This window comes from Microcaecilia unicolor, chromosome 10 (assembly GCF_901765095.1).
Source record: "Microcaecilia unicolor chromosome 10, aMicUni1.1, whole genome shotgun sequence".
In the NCBI taxonomy this organism is placed as follows: domain Eukaryota; kingdom Metazoa; phylum Chordata; class Amphibia; order Gymnophiona; family Siphonopidae; genus Microcaecilia; species Microcaecilia unicolor.
This window is the reverse complement of record NC_044040.1, coordinates 32,182,307-32,207,765: the sequence shown is the minus strand read 5'-3', so window position 1 is coordinate 32,207,765 and position 25,459 is coordinate 32,182,307. Positions and strand designations below refer to the sequence as shown.

The 25,459-nt window shown below is 44.6% G+C and overlaps 1 protein-coding gene across 1 annotated transcript in view; it reads right to left on the bottom strand.

Annotated features, from left to right (window-relative positions):
* SLC13A1 (solute carrier family 13 member 1) overlaps window positions 1-25,238 on the bottom strand; it is a 110,368-nt gene extending 85,130 nt beyond the window's left edge. Inside the window, exons 1-2 of the mRNA XM_030216750.1 lie at window positions 25,134-25,238; window positions 14,796-14,966 (exon numbers count right to left, since the gene is read on the bottom strand). Of these exons, the coding sequence (XP_030072610.1) occupies window positions 14,796-14,966; window positions 25,134-25,238 (276 nt within the window). The remainder of the gene's footprint in view (window positions 1-14,795; window positions 14,967-25,133) is intronic.
* Between the last annotated feature and the right edge of the window lie 221 nt (window positions 25,239-25,459).

Genomic DNA, 25,459 nt, shown 5'->3' with positions numbered 1-25,459 from the left:
AAAATATTTTTCAGACGCATGTAGCGGACGTGCGCCAAAATTTAAATTACCGCAAGGGCTATGCAGTAACCGGGCAGTAACTGCAATTTGGCACACGTTGGGCGCACGTAGGCGCCTACATGGCTTAGTAAAAGGGCCCCACAGTGTTATGTAGAAACTGCCAGTACATTTCCATTAAAAAGAGGTTAACATTATCCACTAATATTGATACGAGAAAGGCATGGGGAGGGAGGTGGAGGATATAAGCTTGATTCTCAGCACAGGTGCTCTGCACTCTGAGGCCCCAATGCTCAGAAGCAAATGTGGGTGCTAGATGTCATTAGCACCAAACTAGCACACGCATTAGCGAGCGCAGAATGCTCAGATGTGGGAAACGAGTAAGCCAGAGATCAATGCAAATAGCATGCTAATGTAGTCAAATGTATGTTAATGAGCTAATTTCCTATTTTCTCCCAATGCTCAGAGAACAGCGCACAAAACAAAGCCACCTTGACACTGTAACAATTAACGCCAGCTCGGAACAGGCATTAAGGTATTTGAAGAGAGGATTTCTCACGATTCGTTCTTTAAATTCTGCCCGTTTTTATACAGCTTGGATGCAGAAAGAAATGCATGCAAAACCCTAAGTGCCAGTTGTGAGAAACAAACGTGCATGAGTTTGAGCAAACCCAAAAGTGAAAGCACACATTGGAGCCTGTTTTTCCATTTAAACATTTTTTTGAAAAGCTCATATTTAAAGGTGCAGAAAACAGATGCCAATGTGTGGGTTTTGCCTGGTGCATGTGCACAGGAGCTAGGCTTACTGTGAAACTCTTCTGTGCATGTGCCAAGCACATCTTCCCTCTTTGCTTTAGCAGCACACATATAATTTACATGCCATTTCCATTGAGCCTTGCCTGCGGCAGTTATGGGATCTATATCTTTTTATTGCCTCTCCTCTGTCCTTCCTTCCCCCTTCTCATTCTTTTTCTTTCCTTGTTTTAGCAGTGTTGGTTTATTTATTTATTATTTAGATTTTGCTCACACCTTTTTCAGTAGTAGCTCAAGGTGAGCTACATTCAGGTACACTGGATATTTCTCTGTCCCAGGAGGGCTCACAATCTAAGTTTGCACCAGAGGCAATGGAGGGTTAAGTGACTTGCCCAAGATCACAAGGAGCAGCAGCGGGATTTAAACCGGCCACCTCTGGATTGCAAGACCTGTGCTCTTACCACTGGGCTACTCCTCCACTAGCAACATCCCATGTAGAAGCCTGCCCTTGCAGATAGCAATGCGGCCGCGCAGGCTTCTGTTTCTGTGAGTCTGACGTCTGCATGCACGTGCAGGACGTCAGACTCACAGAAACAGAAGCCTTCTACATGGAATGTTGCTAGTGGAATAGCAACATTCCATGTAGAATCTCAAATAGTAGCAACATTCCATCTAGAATCTCAAATAGTAGCAACAGAATCTCAAATAATTTATTTGGATTTTGCTCACACCTTTTTCAGTAGTAGCTCAAGGTGAGCTACATTCAGGTACACTGGATATTTCTCTGTCCCAGAAGGGCTCACAATCTAAGTTTGCGCCAGAGGCAATGGAGGGTTAAGTGACTTGCCCAAGATCATAAAGACTAGCAGTGGGATTTGAACCAGCCACCTGTGGATTTCAAGATCAGTGCTCTAACCACTAGGCCACTCCTCTGCTCCACTTGGTTGTTGCACTTTTCTATCTACATTATGGAGTTCCTTTCTTGCTAATGTTTAGTCTGTAAATCGCTTGGTTCTGGTTTCAGTTATAGCAGTATAGCAAAAGTGAATAAGGAATAAAGAATTTTCTGCGCTGTTCTGGGGGCATTTTTTTCCTGCACTGTTGGCTTACCGCAGCAATTCTGAGCATCGGCCTGTGAGTTGGCCAGGGTTGAAGAGGCGGCTGAGGCAGAGCTGAAATCTAAGGCATCACACAATGGGGACACGTGGAGAGCAGCTAAATTAAGAGGCACCTACATTTAGGAGCCTAGAACGTGCCTACTTGAAGTCTATTCTTAAAGAAAAATATACATGTACCTTTCATTAAAGATATAGATATCTATATGTTAACCATCTCTCTGATTTCATGTGCAACTTTCTTTAAATTAGTCGCCTTACTTTCTAGCTCATCTTACTCTCTTACCTATCTACATGCTCCGTCTTTGCTTATATCCTTCACTGTCAATTAAAATGTTCTATTACGTATTGTGTTGACATTGTAAGTAGTGTACTATGCCATACTTTGTATTGTTATTTGAATATTTTAACTGCTGTAATTGCCTATTGCTCATGTTTGATTTATCCTTACTGTACACCGCCTTGAGTGAAATCCTTCAAAAAGGTGGTAAATAAATCCTAATAAATACCGTATTTTTCGGACTATAAGACGCACTTTTTTCCCCCAAAATTTGGGAGAAAAATGGGGGGTGCGTCTTATAGTCCGAAGATAGAGATTTGGCTGGCTGGCTGGCTGGCTGGCTGGCTGGCCGGCCGGCTGCAGGCAGGCCGCCCTCCCTCCCTCCCTCCGAGTTCGGGATCGCCCTCCCCCCGGCCCTGTCACCACTTCTCCCTACTCACGCGATCTTCCCTGGTGGTCTAGTGACGTCGGGGCAGGAAAGAGCCCCCTCTTTCCTGCCCAGCACGCTGCTCTCCATCCTCCTGTATGCAGCCTGACGGTCTCGGCGAGATTCAAAATGGCCGCCGAGACTTCAATTCTCGGCGGCCATTTTGAATCTCGCCGAGTCCGTCAGGCAGCAATGCATACAAGAGGATGGAGAGCAGCGCGCTGGGCAGGAAAGAGGGGGCTCTTTCCTGCCCCGACGTCACTAGACCACCAGGGAAGATTGCGTGAGTAAGGGGAGAGGTGGTGACAGGGCTGGGGAGGGGGGAGGAGGTAACCCTGAGGGCGATCCCGAACTTGGAGGGAGGGATTCGGACAAGACGCACCGGAGTACCTAGGTTTTAGAGGAGGGAAAAAGCAAAAAAAAATTTTCCTATTTCCCTCCTCTAAAACCTAGGTGCGTCTTATGGTCCGGTGCGTCTTATAGTCCGAAAAATACGGTAGATAAATTAGGCTACCAACTGGATCCAGATTCGCAGGACAGGGTTGATCTGGTCCTGGGTTTACCCCGTTGCATTCAGGGACTTCTGGTTCTGATTTTTCCCCAAGAAAAGCAAGACTATAAGTCCCAGGGCTGGATCAACCCTATCCTGCAAATCTGAATCCAGTTGGCAGCCTTATTTGTAGAGTACTAGCATAACACGTTGCATATGTGATATTAACGAGCAAAGGCTTGCAGCAGCCATAGAGATCACAAAAGACTGCGTGTATTTTATAATCCATGCACTCCACCCAAACTCTGCCCTTGTGTATGCCTACCTGCAAATATTTTCTCAGATTTGTTTTAAATGTGCTACTTTGTAGCTTCATTGCGTGCCCCCTAGTCCTAGTATTTTTGGAAAGAGTAAACAAGCGATTCATATCTACCCATTCTACTCCACTCATTATTTTATAGATCTCTATTCAGAGCTATTTAACTGGTCAGAAACGGTTCCTGGCCAGTTAACTAGCATTTAGCCGGCTAACCACTAATATTCTGTGGGGGATAGTTGGTTATCTTCCCTGAATATTTGTGATTAGCACACGGGGGCCAAAAAAGTGCTTTTCTATAAGCTGTGCTTAAACTTAGGCTTGGTTTATAGAATAGTGTTTATGCCTGGGGCTCATGCTTAACTTTAGGCATGTCCATTTGCACTAACTGAAACGCAGTGGAAATGTACATTTGGGCGCATATCCCATGATTTCTATAACAATGCATGTAAATTTGAATTTGATCCAGTTGGATGTTACATACATTTTAACCAAGTGATAGATATTCATGCGCTCCATCATCAATCGATATATAGCTGAGCACTCATCGATTGACCCCTGAGGAAGGCTTTTGTAGCCGAAACACGGACCGTGTAGGCTCCAAATAAAGTTGTGTTTGGAGCATCTTATCCTGGTGTTTGGACTGATCTCTTGGACTTGGTTCTTTTCCACCCTGTTTTTATTGTGTTCTGTTCTTGTGGAAAGTGTGAACCCCATTTGTTTTTGCGAATGCTAGGAATGCCCCCATTCTGTCCACGACCCTCCCATTTCTGCAGCCCTATTTTATACTCGCATAAAATTTAGGTGCGGATCCTGTGCCTAAATATACACACGTAAGTTCCAATTAATCTAATTAGTGTCAATAATTGGTTGTTAAAAAAGTAAATTATTGGCACTAATTACCTTGGTAGTCAATTAAATTACATGCACAAATTGGGCGCATGCCCAAATTTGAGCATGCAATTTTTGATGGCTTTTATAGAATTAGGGGGATACCAGCTAACCAGCTATATGGTGTGGTCTGGCCAGCTATCTCTGAATATTCAAGTGCTGACTGGCTAAGTTTAGCGGGCAACTCAGACCGCATAAATAGAAGTCCTGTCTTTGACCGTTAAGTTAACCAGCCAGCGCTAAATATTTGCTTAGCCAGTCACTGGAAACGGCCTGGCATTGAAATCCGGGGTCAGTGCTGACCGTGGCACTTACGCAGGTTGACTCCTGTTAGCTGAATACTACAAACTACACACATCACTTGGCATGTCTAGGTTCACCAACTTACACCTGCCTTTGACATGTCATAAGAATGCACGTCTACACAAGGCACACCAATGTCAGCCTTATGCTAGCATTCTATTCAGGAATCTTGGTACCAAAACGCCATTATAGAAATGTCACTAAGCTCGTAGCATTGAAGTGCCTAGATTCAGCTGTCAATTTATAGACTCGCCCTTATAATACATTCAGTACTTTATTGTATGATATCAATTTGATTTAATATGCTTATTAAAAATTGCAAAATCGCTGGTCATTAAATTGTAAGTTATAGGATTCATGCTTTATGCTCACTATTACCTGTGATATAGTTCAGGTCCATATGTGAAGGCAAAATTGGTTGCATGACCCTGGCAGTAACTTTTAAAATGTTCTGAATTTAAAAGCTGTTTTACACATGGAAAAGGCCTTTTATAAAATTAAACCACAGTATTCACATGTGTAAATACATGTGGTGACCAGACAGAGTGTACATATGTATGTGCTGCATGTGGGAATTCCCGGGGCATAGTTTGGGTGGAGCAGAGGTGGGGCTGTGATTTTCATAAAATATAGTACACGAGTAGAGTAAATGTACACATTCACACCTGCTCCAAATCATTTACACAGTGTAGGGGCTGTTTCTAGGAGCCAGCTTCATCAAGCCACATAAGCTACTACTACTACTACTTATCATTTCTACAGCGCTACTAGACGTACGCAGCGCTGTACACTTGAACATGAAGAGACAGTCCCTGCTCGACAGAGCTTACAATCTAATTAGGACAGACAACCAGGACAAACAAGAGATAAGGGAATATTAAAGTGAAGATGATAAAATAAGGGTTCTGAACAAGTGAATAAGGGTTAGGAGTTCAAAGCAGCATCAAAAAGGTGGGCTTTTAGCTTAGATTTGAAGACGGCCAGAGATGGAGCTTGACGTACCGGCTCAGGAAGTCTATTCTAGGCATATGGTGCAGCAAGATAAAAGGAACAGAGTCTGAAGTTAGCGGTGGAGGAGAAGGGTGCAGATAAGAGAGATTTACCCAGTGAACGGAGTTCCCGGGAAGGAATGTAGGGAGAGATGAGAGTGGAGAGGTTCTGAGGAGCTGCAGAGTGAATGCACTTATAAGTCAATAAGAGGAGTTTGAACTGTATACGGAAATGGATAGGGAGCCAGTGAAGTGACTTGAGGAGAGGGTTAATATGAGTATAACGACACTGACGGAACATTAGTCATGCAGCAGAATTTTGAACAGATTGGAGAGAGATGGCTAAGTGTGAGACCTGTGAGAAGCAAGTTGCAATAGTCTAAGCGAGAGATGATAAGAGTGTGGATGAGGGTTCTGGTAGTATGCTCAGAAAGGAAAGGGCGAATTTTGGTGATATTATAGAGAAAGAAACAACAGGTTTTAGCAGTCTGCTGAATATGTGCAGAGAAGGAGCGGGAGGAGTCAAAGATGACCCCAAGGTTACGAGCTGATGAGACAGGAAGGATGAGAGTGTTATCCACAGAAATAGAGAATTGGGGAAGAGGAGAGGTTGGTTTAGGGAGAAAGATAAGAAGCTCAGTCTTGGTCATGTTTAGTTTCAGATGGCGCTGAGACATCCAGGCAGCAATGTCAGACAGGCAGGCTGATACTTTGGCCTGGATTTTGGCTGAGATTTCTGGTGTGGAGAGGTAGATCTGGGAGTCATCAGCGTAAAGATGATACTGAAAATCATAGGATGAGATCAGAGTACCAAGGGAAGAAGTATAGATGGAGAAAAGAAGAGGTCCCAGGACAGATCCCTGAGGTACACCAACTGACAGTGGGACAGAAGTACAGGAGGATCCACTAGAGTATACACTAAAGATACGTTGGGAGAGATAAGAAGAAAACCAGGAATGAACAGAGCCCTGAAATCCAAGTGAGGACAACGTTTATGTTTCCTTTACACACAAGACTTGGTGGATTTTTGGCTTAGGCGCTTTCTCAGAAAGGGTGGTGGATGCCTGGAATGCCCTCTCAGGAGAGGTTGTGAAGACAGAAACAGTGATGGAATTCAAGAATGAGTGAGATAAACACAGAGGAACACTATATAGAAAAAGGATGAATTCAATTAAAGCAAAACTTAAATGACCTCATAACTTGAGTGGCCTTTGATGACAGTTTCCAGAGGTTGGAAAGTACAATCAAGGCCAGGCAGACTTCTATTGTCTGGGTCCAGTAAATGGCAAAAACAGATCAGGATTGAACTTCAATGGCAACTCTAGTGGTTGGAGGGAATGGGTCTTGATATATAGCCTTTCTGGGATTTTTGCAACTACATTCAAAGTGTTTTACACAGTGTATTTTCTCTAATGAAAAAGGTGCCAATACTCAAATGCCAGGCCAACCTTCAGGGGTGGGGTGATCGCTGAGGGACCCGCCCCACAATGGCCATGCCCCCTGCAACCAGTCACAGAATCTATGACAAGGCAGAATTGGTGTGTAGAACGTCGAAATACCATGAAATGAACAGATACAAAGAGAAGTGGGAAGTGGACTAATACTACTACTACTTAACATTTCTAGAGTGCTACTAGGGTTACGCAGCGCTGTACAGTTTAACAAAAAGGACGGTCCCTGCTCCAAGGAGCTTACAACCTAATGGGCGAAATGTCAAGTTGGGGCAGTCTAGATTTCCTGAATACAGGTATGGTGGTTAGGTGCTGAAGGCGACATTGAAGAGGTGGGCTTTGAGCAAGGCTTTGAAGATGGGCAGTGAGACTACAGAATCAAGTTCGAAAATCTTTATTGTAGACTCAACACAGCTCTGTGTTTCGGCCACAGGCCTGCCTCAAGAGTCTCGATAGTATCTGTGGTCAAAGGAAATTCCACATGGGAACCAATACTGATGGTCTTGAGAAAGACCTTTAGAGCAAACAATGAGAGAAAGTATTGCAGCTCTAGGGCTGAAGCAAAATGCCCAAGACTCCTGAGGCAGGCCTGTGGCCGAAACACAGATCTGTGTCGAGTCTACAATAAAGATTTTCGCACTTGAATCTGTAGTCATGGTCTCTTGAGTCATTAGTCCACTTCCCACTTTTCTTTGCACCTAACCTAACTGTGCAGACGGAATGGACCAATCTTGTGTTTTTATGCTGTTATTGATTTTACTATGGTACCGCCAGAAAGAACAAGGTGGAAACATAACTTCTAAAAAACATTCTTTTTCTTTTAAAAATTAGCATGAAAGTACTTTCAAATTTTATAAACTTCCAAAAAATTAAAATGTAACTTAACTTCTGGAGTTAAGGTAGATTATTAAACCTAAGTTAATAGATTACTTTAATGATTTCCAAACAAAATATCAACTGTTGCAGAAAGTCATTATACTCTCATTTAACATATAATGACTCGTAGTTAATATTTAGCATTTATGTGTACAGTGACTTGTTTTATTTTAATCCATTTTTGACCTATAAAGATCAAATATTACCTCATGTTTACAATTCCTTGCATTTTTGTTTCTAGATTTCACTGTGCCCTCACTAACATGTAAGCACTGAGGGGGGTGCTGCATTGGGTTGCTCTAATTCTTGGGATGTTGAGGACCTATAAATTTTGCAAGCTAATCACAAATGTATTGAGTTCTTCATAGAAAAGGTATCACCCACAACTTGTCTGTTTGCCTGTATTTCTAGATAGAAAAAAATGCATTCTTCAAGAAACAGATAAATCTATAGGAAGTCTTGAACTATATTGAAAGATTAAAACACAAATATAAAAGGGATTCATTTTCTATGTGTTTAATACTATGGAACTCAACCTTCCACAACGAAGCTATGGAAAACCTGTAGCTGGACTTACAGGTAAAGAAATTGCAGTTTTTCTACCTGCTTTATTGACAAACAAATATGCATGACAGGTAAGCTTTTTTTTCAGTTGAAATCCAGTGTTTCTCTGGATATGTTGGCAGTGCAGTGAAAGCTAATATGTGTAACTTGTAATGTGTAACCTAGTAACATAACATAGTAAATGACGGCAGATAAATACCTGTACGGTCCATCCATCCAGTGTGCCCAACAAGATAAATTCATTTTACACGGTATGTGATACTTTATATGTATACCCAAGTTTGATTTGTCCTTGCCCTTTCTCAGGGCACAGACCATAGAAGTCTGCCCAGTACTGTTCTGAAGTTAACATCGAAGCCCCTTAAAATTTACACGTAGTGGTACATAAGAATTTTACTAATACTACAACTTATCACTTCTATAGAGCTACAAGGCATACCCAGCGCTGTACATTATACATAAAAAGACAGTCCCTGCTCAGAGCTCACAATCTAAGTAGGACAGACAAACAGACAGACAAACAAACAGAACAACTAAGAGGTAAGGGAATTAAAGAGGAGGGGATAAAAGGGTACAGAGTAGTGGTTAGGAGTCAAAAGCAGCGTTAAAGAGGTGGACTTTTAGCCTGGATTTGAAAACGGCCAAGGACGGGGCTAGACGTACAAAGTCGGGAAGTCTATTCCAGACGTGAGGTGCAGCAAGATAAAAGGAACAGTCTTGAATTAGCAGTAGAGGAGAAGGGGCCAGACAAGAGAGATTTATCCACAGAACGGAGTACCCGAGGGGGAGCGTAGTGAGAGACAAGAGTGGAGAGGTGTTTGGGAGCAGTAGAGTGAATGCATTTATAGGTCAGTAAGAGAAGTGTGAATTTAATGCGGAAACGGATAGGGAGCTAGTGAAGTGACTTGAGGAGAGGGCTAATGTGAGCATAGTGACTCTGGTGGAAAATGAGTCGTGCAGCAGAGTTTTAGACTGATTGAAGAGGAGAGAGATGGCTAATAGGGAGGCCGGTGAGAAGCAGGTTGCAATAATCTAGGTGAGAGGTGATAAGAGTGTGGATAATGGTCCCGGTAGAGTGCTCAGAGAGGAAGGGATGGATTTTGCTGATGTTATAAAGAAAGAAATGACAGATTTTGGCAATCTGCTGAATGTGAGCAGAGAATGATAGAGAGGAGTTGAAGATGACCCCAAGGTTACGAGCTGATGAGACAGGGAGAATGAGAGTGCCATCCACAGAAATAGAGAAAGTGGGGAGAGGAGAGGTGGGTTTAGGGGGAAAGATGAGAAGCTCGGTTTTGGCCATGTTAAGTTTCAGATGACATTGAGACATCCAGGCAGCGATATCAGATAGACAGGCTGATACATTGGTCTGGATGCTGGTTGAGATTACGGGGGTAGAGAGGTAGATCTGGGAGTCATCAGCGTAGAGATGGTATTGAAAGCCATGGGATGATATCAGAGAGCCAAGGAAAGAAGTGCAGATGGAGAACAGGAGAGGACTGAGAACAGAACCCTGGGGGACACCGATTGATAATGGGATAGAAGTGGAAGCGGATCCACCAGAGTGTACACTAAAGGTGCGAAGCGAGAGGTAGGAGGAGAACCAGGAAAGAACAGAACCCTGGAATCCAAGTGAAGACAACGTATCAAGGAGTAAGCTGTGATCAACAGTCAAAAGCGGCGGATAGATCGAGAAGGATGAGAATAGAATAGAGACCTTTGGATTTGGCCAGTAACAGGTTGTTAGAAACTTTAGTAAGTGCAATTTCAGTTGAATGAAGAAGGCGCAAGCCAGACTGGAGTGGGTCAAGAACAGTTTGAGATGAAAGAAAGTCAAGACAGCGGTGCGTTCAAGTATCTTGGAGGGGAAGGGGAGGAGGGAGATGGGTCGATAGTTGGAAGGACAGGTAGGGTCAAGTGAAGGCTTCTTAAGGAGTGCTGTGACCACAGCATGTTTGAAGGCATCAGGAACAGTTGCAGTGGAAAGTGAAAGAAAATTTTAGGGGTTCTTTTATGAAGCTGCGGCAAAAGGGGGGTCTGCGCTGGCATCAGCGTGCATTTTTGATGCGCGCCGAGGCCCCCCTTTCCCGTGACAGGTAAAAGGCAGCTCTTTGGGTTTTTAAAGCAATGGCCGTGCAGCAAGTGAAGCACTGGCCGTGTGACCATTTCAGGGGGAGCACTTACCGCCACCCATTGAGGTGGCAGTAAGGGCTCCCGTGCTAACCTAGCGGTAACTGGGCTGCATGAGGTACTGCACAGTTACCACTGGGTACACACCAGCGCTACAAAAATGGAAATATTTTTGCAGTGCCGGAAATGGCGCTGTCTGGGGGAGGAAACCACTGCTGGGCTGCCGCGGTAACTCGGCGGTGCTTCCCTTTTAATGAGCAGCAAGCCCACGTTGGGCTTACTGCCACTTCATAAAAGCGCCCCTAAACAAACACAAACAATGGATTGACAGAACTGAAACATATTAGTAACATAGTAGATGACGGCAGAAAAAGACCTGCACGGTCCATCCAGTCTGCCCAACAAGACAAACTCATATGTGTATACCTTACCTTGATTTGTACCTGCCTTATTCAGGGCACAGACCGTACAAGTCTGCCCAGCAGTACTTCCCGCCTCCCAACCACCAGTCCCGCCTCCCATCACCGGTTCTGGCACAGACCGTATAAGTCTGCCCTCCACTATCCTCGCCTCCCAACCACCAACCCCTCTTCCCCCCACCTGCTCCGCCACCCAATTTCGGCTAAGCTTCTGAGGATCCATTCCTTCTGCACAGGATTCCTTTATGCATATCCCACGCATGTTGGAATTCCGTTACCGTTTTCATCTCCACCACCTCCCGCGGGAGGGCATTCCAACTTCATAGGATAATGGCGTGGGAAGAAATGGAAGTAGAAGATGACAAAAAAGATGAATCGGTCCATCCCATTCCCCACTTATTCCTCTCCACCCTGCTAAGGATATATTCCAGCTGTTGGTTATAGAGCATGGCCATTTGTAATACATCGCTTCTTACCTGGGACTGTATTTTTCCCAGCTCTGTATTCCTCCTTCTTGAGTACATGAGCATGCAAGGCTCTCCCCTTTCTCTGCCTATCCACAAAGCTTTGCAATAATAATATGAATGTTGTCTGAACATTTATCCTCCTAGGTCCCCTGTGCAGTCTGCCAGAGACCCAGTTATGGGAATTCCTGCCCTGTCTCTTTTGCTAAACTTCTTGATACCACTCTACTTGCAGTGGCTAGAGGTGCTGGCCAGTGTATCTGCTAACTAGAAGTCACAGATATAGGTTAGGTCAAAATGCTAATAAAGCAACTAAATCTGCATGCAGATCTATTAATACTTTTCAGGAGGAAATGTTTAGAAACATTTTCTACTTGTAAAACACCTCTCATGAAATTACTCCAGGGGTTGTACATAAACGTATGCACAGTGATAAAGCAGCATGTATGTTTCTGCGATGTGAATATAATTGTCTTGTGGGACTGATTTACACCAGCTTGCAAGCTAGTATAAACGCCTCAGGGGTCCTTTTATTAAGGTGCCCTGAAAAATGGCCTGCGGCAGTGTAGACGTGTGTTTTGGACGTGCGCAGAATCATTTTTCAGCGCGCCTGCAAAAGAGGCCTTTTTAAAAAATTTGCCGTAAATGGACCTGCGGCAAATAAAAATTGCTGCGCGTCTATTTGGGTTCTGAGACCTTATCGCCAGCCACTGAGCCTCACATGGTAACCGGGTGGTAATGACCTACGCGCATCAAATGCCACTTGGCACGCATAGCTGACGCGCGCAAAAAAAATGTTTTTCAGCATGCGTAGCGGACTCACGCCAAAAATGAAATTACCACAAGGGCCATGTAGTAACCATGTGGTAACTCTATTTTGGCATGCGTTGGGGCGTGCGCAGATGCTTACGCGGCTTAGTAAAATGGCCCCTAAGTCTCCAGTCTTAGCTGCTATTTCCACCAGGTTAAACTGGTGTATTTTATAAAGTCATATAAGCTTGAAACAGGCACCTAATTTGCCTGCACCCTCTTAGTAATTGTGATAATGTGATCGACGGACAGGCATGGAAACCTCATAGGCAAAGTTCAGTATAAAGCCAAAAGAAAACTTTATTGGATGAAAATAAGCAAGAAAGTCTGCTCTCAAAGGTTCACTTTCTCCTTGGCAACATTGCTCCCTTCTCTCTTCAATACAGTTCCAGTTACTCAAAAATCCAGGCCTGGCTCCAGCTAGGACACTCAGGACTAGGGTTACCATATGTCCGGATTTACCTGGACATGTCCTCTTTTTGAGGACATGTCCGGGCAACTGGGCGTGTTTTGCCAATCTGCTCGTTTGTCCGGATTTCTGGACAAACGGGCAGGCTGGTGGGCGGGCCCGTCCCCGCCCACCAGCCTGCCCGTTTGTCCAGAAATCCGGACAAACGGGCAGATTTCTAGCCTCCCCTCCCCTTACTTACTACTGCCCTGGTGGTCTAGTGACCTCTTCCGCCTTTGGGGCAGGAAAGAGCTCCCTCTTTCCTGCCCAGAGCCCTGCCCTGCATGCATCCTTCCTGTTCCTGATCTTGGCGCTAATTCAAAATGGCCGCTGAGAGTTCAAGTGACCTTGTGAGACTTCAACACTCGGTGGCCATTTTGAATCGGCGCCAAGATCAGCAACAGGAAGGATGCATGCAGGGCAGCGCTCTGGGCAGGAAAGAGGGAGCTCTTTCCTGCCCCGAAGAGGTCACTAGACCACCAGGCCAGTAGTAAGGTAAGGGGAGGGGGTGATGGGGAGTGATGGGGTGTGGCAGGGGGGAGGGGAAAAAGTGACAGGGGGTGGAGTGAGGGCATGAAAGGGGTCTGGGAGGAGTGTGAAAGGGGGCGTGGTGGGGTGTGGTGGGGCGGGGCATGTGTCCTCCTTTTTGGGGGACAAAATATGGTGATCCGCATCTTCACAGATAAATAAAGGTACTCTTTTACCTTTTGCTGTCTTCAGTTCCTCTTTCATGCTCTCCCTGGGCTTCTACAGGATGCAAACCTCTGAGCTAGGGCCACTCTCCACAGATACTACAGCCTAGCCACACTTTAGGGAGGGTTCCTTTCCTTGGAGCCTCCCTCCAGGAGATCTCTGCTCTCAGAATCTCTCTCTCTCCCTCCTGAAGACCTCTGTATCGGGGTCTCGCTCCTGGAGACCTCTTGCCTCGGGGCCTCTCCCCCCAGGGCATTTAACCACCTCCCAGTTTGAGTCCCACCCCTCTGACTCAGCCTCTGACATGGCAAGTTTAGCGCCACCTACTGAAAGGTGGCTAACCTGCAACCTCAGTGAGGGAGTACTCTTAGGGACACCACTCACTCTCTCACAGTAATTAAGTACATGATTTCATAATACACTTTGGCTGGCTGCTTCGCAAGATGAAGGTTTGCAGCTTTTAGAGGAACAATTAGGTAAATTAATTTTGGTATATTGTAGTCACCCTGAGCATTCACTCCCCCCCCCCACCCCCAAATATTCTAAAGGGTAAACAAGCCCAGAGCTACCAAGTCATTCTTTTTTTCAATATTTTATCAGCATGTCAGATTTCTGCTCCTCAGGTTGGCGAGGGCTAGGGATACAGTGGAGGCAATATTCAGAGTCCCTGGGGAAGGGGTCATAGGACACCTAGTGATGGGATTGAAGATCTATGATTGCAGGGTTCCATGAGGAGCCCTGGTGCATAATCTGAGCCAAAGACTGTGGTTGCAATGACTGGAATAAAATAAATAAAAAGAAAGTATTAAAAGTGTTTGGGGGGGGGGGGGGGAGGGGGAGGGGGAATCGCCATAGAAAGTGAACAAAGTCTCATGGTGCCAGATCTCAGCTCTCTTGTTCCATATAAGTAGGAAGCCAGATGCAGCCAGAATGAGCAGGTCAGATAAAACTGTTTTATTCTTCTTATCATAATTATTTATCTATTTGTGTGGTATTTTTAGGGAAACTACAGTGGTATTAAAGAACACATTGAAAAAGCTTTATTTTCCTGAATTGAAATCATTTCTTTTACAGATTGGTCAAATGGAAGCATTAATTCTGTCTCTTCTGCTGCCAAATCTATTCAAAGAAACAAAAATGTCTTTAAAATAAGAAAGAAAGAAAGAAAGAAAGAAAGAAAGAAAGAAAGAATGCTGTATTCAAAAGAAAATAATTTTAAAAACTAATTGTGAATATTAATGTTATGGAAAATACTTCCTGAAATAATATGTTTACACATTCGTCATTATTAAAAACATGAAAGTTAGGTTTACAATTCTTTGACGGCAGTGAAAGACCTCATGTGGAAAGGTGGCTTGGGTACAGGTCAGTTCACTTACCTTTGTCCTGATGACAAGAGGCAGAGGAAGCAAAAGCAGCGGAGTGAGAAGAATGACAAACAGCCTACGGTACGTCCACAGGTGAATTAGCGATCTCATCGCTGCAGGTGGGTAGCTCTGTGTCCCTGCAAAAGTTGTCCAAAAAAAAAAAGTTTCATGTCTCTTAAATAGCTAACCTTGATTAATATTTCTCCAAACCTTCACTTCAATTCACTGGATTGCCTTTTTCCCCAAGCTTGGTTAAACATAAATATTTATTGCTTTAGTATCTCTGCCATTTCTTTGATAGCAGCAGAGTATCTTACAATTACATAAAATCACATGGTAAGACATTTGCTGTCAGTCTGCTGTTTTAATGTTCTTTTGAAAGGTTAGATTTGTAAACGTTGAATAACCTAATGATTAGCACAGTGGGCTGAGAACCGGGGCAACCTAGTTCAAACCCATTGCAGTTCATTCAGATGTTGGGTGCGTCGCTTAATTTTCCATTGAAACAGGTACAAACTCAGCGGTCCTTTTACAAAGGCGCGCTGAAAAATGGCTTGCAGTAGTGTAGGCGCGGGTTTTCGGCGCGCGCCGATCCATTTTGTAGCGCACCTGTAAAAAAAGGCCTTTTTTTGCTGAAAATGGACGTGCGGCAAAATCAAAATTGCCACGCATCCATTTTGGGCCTGAGACCTTACCGCCAGCCATTGACCTAGCGGTAAAGAATCCAGGCGGTAATGACCTATGCGTGTGAAATGCCTGGACGCACGCCAGAAAAGAAAAGATATTTTTCAGATGCGCGTAGCGAACATGCGCCAAAATTGCAATTACCACAAGGGCCACGTGGTAACCAGGCAGTAACTCCAATTTGGCGAACATTCGACATGCGTAGGTGCCTACATGACTTAGTAAAAGGGCCCCTCAGATTGCGGGCCCTCCAGGAACAGAAAAATGCCTGGACTACACTGCCGCAATAGCTTTGGGGCTTCCAGGTAGTATAAAATAAATATGCAGAGCAGGTATGTACTTGAGCTCTCATTTATATCAACCTAAAGGGCAAAGTTTATTAGCACTAACTCAGAATTGCCCCTGCACAGTAGAATTAATTTCACAGTCAGCTAAGCAATGACATAAAGGCTTTCCTTTCAGAAACGTAGCCATGCGTAAGTAGCTGCAGTATACACATGCAACTGTTGATTTCAGAAAATCATTATTTACACGTGGAGTTTCATGCCACGCAGAGATTTCAAGGAGGGTGCGTTGGATAGGACAAAAATCTACATGCTTGTTCTCCATTTTACAAAGGGAATACACGTTTGTGGGGAAAAAGTTTTACGCTACCCAGAGGCTTAGCCAGACTTCGGCGGGAGGGGGGTCCAGAGCCCATGTTGAGGGGGCACATTTTAGCCCCCTTCCCAGCACCGCCGACCCCCCCGCCACTTTTGACCCCCCCCCCCCCGGCGCCCCTCCCTGTCTTTTTCGACCTTTCCTCCCCCCCACCGCCAACTCGCCACCGCCAGGTACCTTTGCTGGCGGGGGTCTCCAACCACCACCAGCCGAAGTCTCCTTCAGTGCCAGTCTCCGAGTCCGGCACGTTCGCTGATCTGGATTCTGTTTCTGTGAGTCCTGGACTCACAGAAACAGAATCCAGATCAGCGAACGCGCCGGAGACCGGTGCTGAAGAGGACTTCGGCTGGCGGAGGTTGAGGACCCCCGCCAGCAAAGGTACCTGATGGCAGCGGGGGAGGGGGGGGTCTAATGTGACGGGGGAGGGTTGGCGGCGCGGGGGGGTGAAAGCAGGGGGCCATGGCCCCACCTACCTACGCCCCTGACACTACCTCAGATGCCGGCACAGATTATTTTAAAGTGCTTGTTTCAGCCAGGTCTTGACATGAGGGATTAAGGGAGTAATTGTCCGTAATTCCCCATCCCCCCTCTAAAATGGAGAAAAATAAAAATAGCATGTAGATGAGGAAAACAGGACAATTACACATGTAAACTGAGAAACAGCCGCAGCTATATGGAGGTGTCAGTTTAGCAGATCGTTTTTTGACACGTATTGGTGTTTTCTCATTTCTGAAATATCCCGCGTCAGCTTGCAATACTACCTTTTTAGATGGTGGTTATTACGTATTTTGCTGTATCCTGACAACTATACAGATTGGAATTCTTAGTCATCCCTAAGACTCCTGAGGCAGGTGCACTCTGTGCCGAAACACAGGACTATGTCGAGTCATATTTAGGGAATTCTTTCTAGAGAGTTCAAATGTTGATAAATATCCCAGAGTTGGAACTTCAGTGGTCGCTCCCCTTTTTTGTTTGTTTTTGGTTCTGTGTGGCCATCTCCACATGGAAGTAGCCGAGCCTTGCCATTCATTCGATGTTAAATGAGCCTTCACTCAGCTTTCAGGTGGTGATGATTAATCGTTATACAATAGTTCCCAAATGTTTACATTTGTTTTAAATGATATACCACTCTTCAACACAGGACATCAAAGCAGTTAACAACAGTTACATTCAACACAATAAAAATATACTGTCATAAAAATAAATATTTATGTATTAGTCTTTATTGACCACCTTTTTGAAGAAATTCACCCAAGGCAGTATACAGCAAAATAACATGGAGACAGGCAATATAGGATTAAAGCAGTAAAAATATTCAAATAACAGTGCACACTATAACATGGAGGGGCATTTTCAATATGACATTTAAATCCGACTTTGGACGTTTTGCTCAAAACATCTAAAATTGAAGTGGTGAATATAACAATTTTCGAAAACGAAAAAGGCTTATCTTTCTGTTTCGAAAATGGCCTTTTTCTAGACATTGCTGAACTCAGTGCATTTATCATTTTGGACCATAGCCACACTACTGCTGTAATAGCTGATTGCTTCATCTTTGTAGATCTTCTGTGACCTATGCTCACATATTAAAAAAAAAAAAACACCATGCTACTATAACACCCTTCCTTCCTTGAAATGATTAGAAACCACAGATTGACCTTAGACAGGTCACCACACAGAGAGCTGCCAAGTCCCCTAAAATTCCTCTTCTCGAAATCATTTTCCAAGTCTCACATCATACTTTTTACCATTCCAGTGCATATCAATGGGAGATTGAGACTTCTCACTGGGGTCAAAATGCTGTAAATACTTTGCACAGATATAATATACTGGCAGTTCTCTGTAATTCAGCGTGCTTATCTGACATTGCTGTCTGGATGTCTCAACGCCACCTGAAATGAAACATGACCAAAACTGAGCTTCTCATTTTTCCCCCCAAACCCACCTCCCCGCTCCCCCCATTTTCTATTTCTGTTGATGGCTCTCTCATTCTCCCTGTCTCCTCAGCTCGAAACCTTGGGGTCATCTTTGACTCTTCTCTCTCCTTCTCTGCTCATATCCAGCAGATCGCCAAGACCTGTCGTTTCTTTCTTTACAACATCCGTAAAATCCGCCCCTTTCTTTCCGAACACTCTACCAAAACCCTCGTCCACACCCTTGTCACCTCTCATTTAGACTACTGCAATCTGCTTCTTGCTGGCCTCCCACTTAGTCACCTCTCCCCTCTCCAATCGGTTCAAAACTCTGCTGCCTGTCTTGTCTTCCGCCAGGGTCACTTTACTCATACTACCCTCAAGTCGCTTCACTGGCTCCCTATCCGTTTTCGCATCCTGTTCAAGCTTCTTCTACTAACCTATAAATGTACTCACTCTGCTGCTCCCCAGTATATCTCCACACTTGTCCTTCCCTACACCCCTTCCCGTGCACTCCACTCCATGGATAAATCCTTCTTATCTGTTCTCTTCTCCACTACTACCAACTCTAGACTTCGCGCCTTCTGTCTCGCTGCACCCTACGCCTGGAATAAACTTCCTGAGCCCCTACATCTTGCCCCATCCTTGGCCACCTTTAAATCTAGACTGAAAGCCCACCTCTTTAACATTGCTTTTGACTCGTAACCACTTGTAACCACTCGCCTCCACCTACCCTCCTCTCTTCCTTCCCGTTCACATTAATTGATTTGATTTGCTTACTTTATTTTTTGTCTATTAGATTGTAAGCTCTTTGAGCAGGGACTGTCTTTCTTCTATGTTTGTGCAGCGCTGCGTACGCCTTGTAGCGCTATAGAAATGCTAAATAGTAGTAGTAGTAGTAATTGATAAACTGCTGATACGCTTAATAAGAGAACTGTTGTAAGCTAGGAACTTTCCATATATGTGCACAAGAAATAGAGATGAACTGTCACCTTTTACTGCATCTCCTTCTCTGGTCATTCCAGTCTCCGCTGGGATATTTATTCTGCTTGATGTAGACTGAGCACTGTATCTGAACTCTGTGTCCATGAAGATCAGGTTCAGCAGTGTTCTGGCATCCTATTGAACCTTGATTGTAAAACACACTTTTCTTTTATATAGTCCTTTGAGGATCAGTTTCTGTTGATGAATCTGGTCTTACATAAGTATACAAGCATTGCCGTACAGGGACAGACCAAAGGTACATCCTGCCCAGTATCCTGTTTCTAACAGCAGCCAATCCAGGTTACAAGCATCTGGCAAGATCTCAAAATAGTAAAATAGATTTCATGCTACTTACAATAAACAGTGGATTTTTCCAAGTTCACCTTAATAATGGTTTATGGACTATGCTTTTAGGAATGTGGCTATACCTTTTCTAAACCCTGTTGTGCTAACCACGTTTACCGCGTTCTCTAGCAATGAATTCCAGAGCTTAATTACACAATGAGTGAAGAAATATTTTCTCTGATTTGTTTTAAATGTACTATTTAGTAGCTTCATTACCTGTCCCTCGTATTCCTTGTACTTTCAGAAAGAGTAAACAAGCAATTCATGTCTACCCATTACACACCTCATGATTTTATGGACCTCTATCATGTCTCCCCTCAGCTGTCTCTTCTCCAAGCTGAAGAGCCCTAGCCTTTTTAGCCTTTCCTCATAGGGAACTAGTCCCATCCAAATTATCATTATGGCCACCCTTCTCTGTACCTTTTGTAATTCCTTTACATCTTTTTTTAAGATGCAGTGACCAAAATTGCACACAATATTCAAGGTGCTGATGTACCATGAAGCAATATGAAGGCATTATAATATTCTCAGTTTTGTTCTCCTTTCTTTCCCTAATAATTCCCAACATTTGCTTTCTCAGCAGCTGCTGTACATTGAGCAGAGGATTCCAACATATCATCAACAATGACACCTAGCTACTTTTCCTGGGTGGTAATTCCTCATGTGGAATCTTGGAACATACAGCTATATTTGGGGTTTCTTTTCCTACATGAATCATTTTGCACTTGCTCACATTAAATTTCATCTGCCAGTTGAGTGACCAGTCTCATAAGGTCCCCTTGCAATTTCTCACAATCTTCTTGTGATTTAACAGTTTTGAATACCTTTGTGCCATCAGCACGTTCGATCACCTCACTCGTTATTCCTATTTCCAGGTCATTTCTAAATACGTTAAAAAGCAGCAGGCCTAGTACAGTTCCTTGGGGAATCCCCCCTTCTCCACTGAGAAAATTGACCATTCAATCCTACTCTTTGTTTTCTATTGGACCGACCATTCACTTGTCTATTAGATTGTAAGCTCTTTGAGCAGGGACTGTCTCTCTTTGTTAAATTGTACAGCGCTGCGTAACCCTAGTAGCGCTCTAGAAATGTTAAGTAGTAGTAGTAGTATTACATATAGCAGTGATTTAACCAGAGCTGAGATTGTGATGTCATAATGCCTCATTCCACCAATGCCTAAGAGCCAGCCTCATCAGTGATGTCACAATGGCTTGATTGTCCTATATTTGTCTCACTCTTATCTATTAGATTGTAAGCTCTTTGAGCAGGGACTGTCTCTCTTTGTTAAATTGTACAGCGCTGCGTAACCCTAGTAGCGCTCTAGAAATGTTAAGTAGTAGTAGTAGTAATTGGTACTTAATCCACAGTAAGACACTTCCACCTATCCTATTACGTTTCAATTTTCTCAGAAGTTGTTCATCAGGTACTTTGTCAAATTATCTTCTAAAATCCAAATACACAATCCACCTTATAACTGAAAGAGAAAAACGCCTAGATTTCGACCCAAATCGGGAGATAGACGTTTATCTCACAAAAACGAATAAATTGGTATAATGGAAAGCCGATTTTGGACGTTTTCAACTGCACTCCATCACGGAAGCGTACAAAGTTGACGGAGGCGTGTTGGAGGCGTGGCGAAGGCGGAACTGGGGCGTGGTTATCGGCCGAGGAGAGATGGGCGCCTTTCGCTGATAATGGAAAAAAAGTATACGTTTGTAGCTAGAATTTAGGGCACTTTTCCTGGACCCTGTTTTTTCACGAATAAGGCCCCAAAAAGTGCCCTAAATGACCAGATTACCACCAGAGGGAATCGGGGATGACCTCCCCTGACTCCCTCAGTGGTCACTAACCCCCTCCCACCACAAAACATGATGTTTCACAACTTTTTATTTTCACCCTCAAATGTCATACCCACCTCCCTGGCAGCAGTATACAGGTCCCTGGAGCAGTTGTTAGGGGGTGCAGGCAGGTGGACCCAGGCCCATCCCCCCCCTACCTGTTACAATTGTGCTGCTTAATGCTTAGTCGTCCAACCCCCCCAAACCCACTGTACCCACATGTAGGTGCCCCCCTTCACCCCTTAGGGCTATAGTAATGGTGTAGACTTGTGGGCAGTGGGTTTTGAGGGGGATTTGGGGGGCTCAACACACAAGGGAAGGGTGCTAGGCACCTGGGAGCTCTTTTACCTTGTTTTTGGTTTTTGTAAAAGTGCCCCCTAGGGTGCCCGGTTGGTGTCCTGGCATGTGAGGGGGACCAGTGCACTACGACTCCTGGCCCCTCCCACAAACAAATGCCTTGGATTTATTCGTTTTTGAGCTGGGCGCTTTCATTTTCCATTATCACTGAAAAACAAAAACGCCCAGCTCACAAATTGTCGAATAAAACATGGACGTCTATTTTTTTTGAAAATACGGTTCGGTCTGCCCCTTCACGGACCCGTTCTCGGAGATAAACGCCCATAGAGATAGACGTGTTCGTTCAATTATGCCCCTCAATATCAACTGGCTCACCTTTATCTACGTGTTTACTCACCCTTTCAAAAAATGTAGCAGGTTGTCGAGGCAAGATTTCCCTCTGCTAAATGCATATTGACTTTGTCCAACTCATCCATGCCTTTTTTTTTTTTTAAATATATTCAGTAATCTTGGGTCCATTTTACCAAACTGCAGTAAAAGGTGGCCTGAGCATGTCCTTAACGAGTCATTCCTGTGTGCAAGTTCCATTTTTCCACCAGGGTAAAACGGCAGATTTTTCTATTTTCGTATTAATGGCCATGTGCTAAGCTTTCTATTAGCATGTGGCCATTAGCACATGAGCCAGTACTGCCACTTATTTTGTAGGTAGTAGGGACTCATATGCTAAACCTGTGCTAATCAGTTAGCATATGGCAATGCTCATTTATTTATTACATTTTTACCCTGTGCTTTCCCACATACTGCAGGTTCAGTGCATCTTACATAATAAATAATTACAATTACAATCACAAAGTCTTTAGGGAGAATCTTATAAGCTGTAGTAAATGGAGTGAGAGTGGGGTTTTGAGGAATAAGTGAGTTGAGCATGTCGGGGGAAAACAAAGGTAGGATAAGCAAAAGGAAAAGGGATAGGGAGGGGTGAGGAGAGGGAGGATGAAGAGGAAAAGATAAAGGGCAAAGGATGGATAGGAAAAGATAAGGGGACAAGGAGATTGGGAGATATAGTCTGAGGTGTAATGATCATCAGGACCAAAATTAGGAGGAAGAGTTTAAAGTTAAGTTGGGTCATACACTGATTGGTACAGAACATGCTCATTCTTTGCCTGAGCAAAGCATGTGGGTAACTCAGCACGTCCTGTGGTATTTCACTTTTTACTGCAGTTAGCATGTATTCATATGTACCGCCAGTGGCGTAGGAAGGGGGGCGGTGGGGCGGTCCGTCCCGGGTGCACGCTGCTGGGGGGGGGGGGGGGGGGTTGGCTCCACTGGTTCACTGCTCTCTCTGCCCTGGAACAGGTTACTTCCTGTTCCGGGACAGAGAGAGCAGGGAACCAGCGGAGCCGACGCAGCTCCCAGCGACGTGTACTCGGGGTGGAGCGGCCCTCCTGCCCTCCCCTTTTGGTAAGAATGCACTCCGGAGGGGGGTGCGTGCTCCGGGGGGGGGGTGCGCCATGCTGCATCCGGGGGGGAGAGTGCGCAGCGGCAAGCCGCCCTCGCTACGGCACTGTGTACCGCAGCTTAGTAAAAGGGTCCCTTTCTTTGTTATAATCTCTACCATTATGCCGTGCACTGATGTCAGGCTCACCTGTCTATAATCTGCTGGATGACCTCTGGAATATGTTTTCAAAATTAGCATTGCATTAGTCACCCTCCAATCTTCCAGTACAATGCTTGAGTTTAAAGATAGATTACAAATTACTAATAATAAATCTACAGTTTCATTTTTTAGTTCGATCAGTACTTTGAGATGTATACCATCTGGTCCAGGTGACTTGCTACTCTTTAGTTTGTTAAACTGCCCTATTACATCTTTCAGGTTTAAAGAGATTTTTTTTTCAGTTCCTCCAACTCATCACCATTAAATACCATATCTGTCATGTGTATCTCTCTCACATCTCCTTCAGTGAAGATTGAATATTTAGCAACCATAGGGTCTCTTTACAAAGGCACATTAGGTGCTATGCGCGTGCAGCATGTGCCAAAATGAGACTACCACCAGGCTACCACGCCCCCTGGTGGTAATTTCAGATTTGGTGCACACCCATAATGACTGGATAATTTATTTATTTATTTATTTATTTCCTCCCACGTGCATCGTTTCCAGTGGTAATTGGCACTTGACGCATGCCGACCGGTCACCTCATGTATAGCACGTGAGCCCTTACCCGCTAGATCAATGGGTGGTGTTAAGGGCTCAGGCTGACTTTGGATGTGTGCCGGTTTCAGTTTTACCACATGCCCTTTTCCCATCCCTTTAAAGACGCAGTTAAAACTGGTCCAGTGCACCCAATACACATGCCTACACTCCCACAGGCCACCTTTTACCATGGCTTAGTAAAAGAACCCCATAGTTAGTGCATCTTTTCAGCAGAGTCATTTCCCATTATCATTAAAGAAAGTTTCTGTTAGACCTATTGTAAAGAAATCTTTGCTTGTTATTGACTTATCATCCAATATCAAGCCTTTCTCTAGAAGCCAAGTGTGAGAAAGTGGGTGGTATAGTGAAGAGCACTCCCTCACTGATATTTCAACCACCTTTCAGCAGGAGGCGCTAGCTCACTGATGCTAAGAGTAAGCCACTTTAAGGTAGGTGGGACAACCCTGTTGAGTCAAGACGGAGAAGCTCAGTCAGGGAGGAGTTTAAATGCCCTGTAACTGAATAGATTGAGGAGACCCTGAATGCAGAGGACTCCAAGGGCGTGGCAAGCAGAGCTGCAGTTCCTCAGAAGCAAGGGCGTAGCCAGACCTCACGGTGGGAGGGGGCTAGATCCCGAGGTTGGGGGCACATTTTGAGTGCTGCCCCTCCATCCCCCCACCGCCTTGCCTCACCTCGCCTCGCCTCTTCACCCCCCCCCACTGCCTCACCTCGCCCCCTCACAAACAAATACCTTTGCTGGCGGGGGACCCCAACTCCCACCAGCCGAAGCCTTCTTCACCGTGGTCTCCGGCGCATCTGCGTTCACTGCCTGCCCCCTGCTCTTCTTTCTTCTTGCTTCTCTTGTGCACGTTGACACAACCCCCGCCAGCCAAACCAGGGGCCTGGATGAAATTTGCAGGGGCCCAGGCCCCCGTGGACCCCCATAGCTACGCCCCTGCTCAGAAGAGCCTGGGAAGAAGTGTGGCTTTAGCAGAGGGTGCTACCCTGTAAGTGACAGAAGCAGAAGCAAATTTGAGATAGAATAAGTTTATCTTACAACCTGGTTGACAGTGAGACTGAGGATTCTAGAAGGAGACAAAGTGATTGGGATGCCTGGTGGAGGGATGGCCAGGTGTATACCATGGGCCCACAGGAGCAGGTCATGGGAAGTGAATTGTATGTTTAGTATCCCTGACCTGTGGAGAGAACAGGTTACACATTTCTCTGTATGTAAATAAATATTTTCCTTTCACCTTTAACCCCTGTGTGGCTGTGTTTACTAAGGGCCCAGGGCCTGTCCGTGGAGTCACGTTACCACACCAAGATACAATGCAAGAATGTATCATGAAGAAAAAGCTTTGTAGATAAATTTAGTTTTGAGGTTAGGCCTATTTTATAATACAGAACTGTCACTAGCTTCTACCCTGGATACTTGGCTGTGGCAGGTGAAAGTTATTGGCACAATCATAGTGGCCTTCATGGATATTGATACTTTAAATCGTTTCTTATTACTGTAGTGATTGAATGGTGCTGCCATAGGGTCCACTGTTCTGGCATGGTTCACTTTTTATTTGTCAAAGAGAATGTAGCAAATTAAAGATAGAAATTCAAAGCTCAGCTCCTTTTGTTCCATTGAGGGGGGTCCCAGCGGGCGCTGCTCAATCAGCAATGTTATGAAACCTATACATTAGAGCTCTATATTATATATAGCAAGATCTAGACCTAGACTATAGAATTTATGCAGGTGATATTATGCAA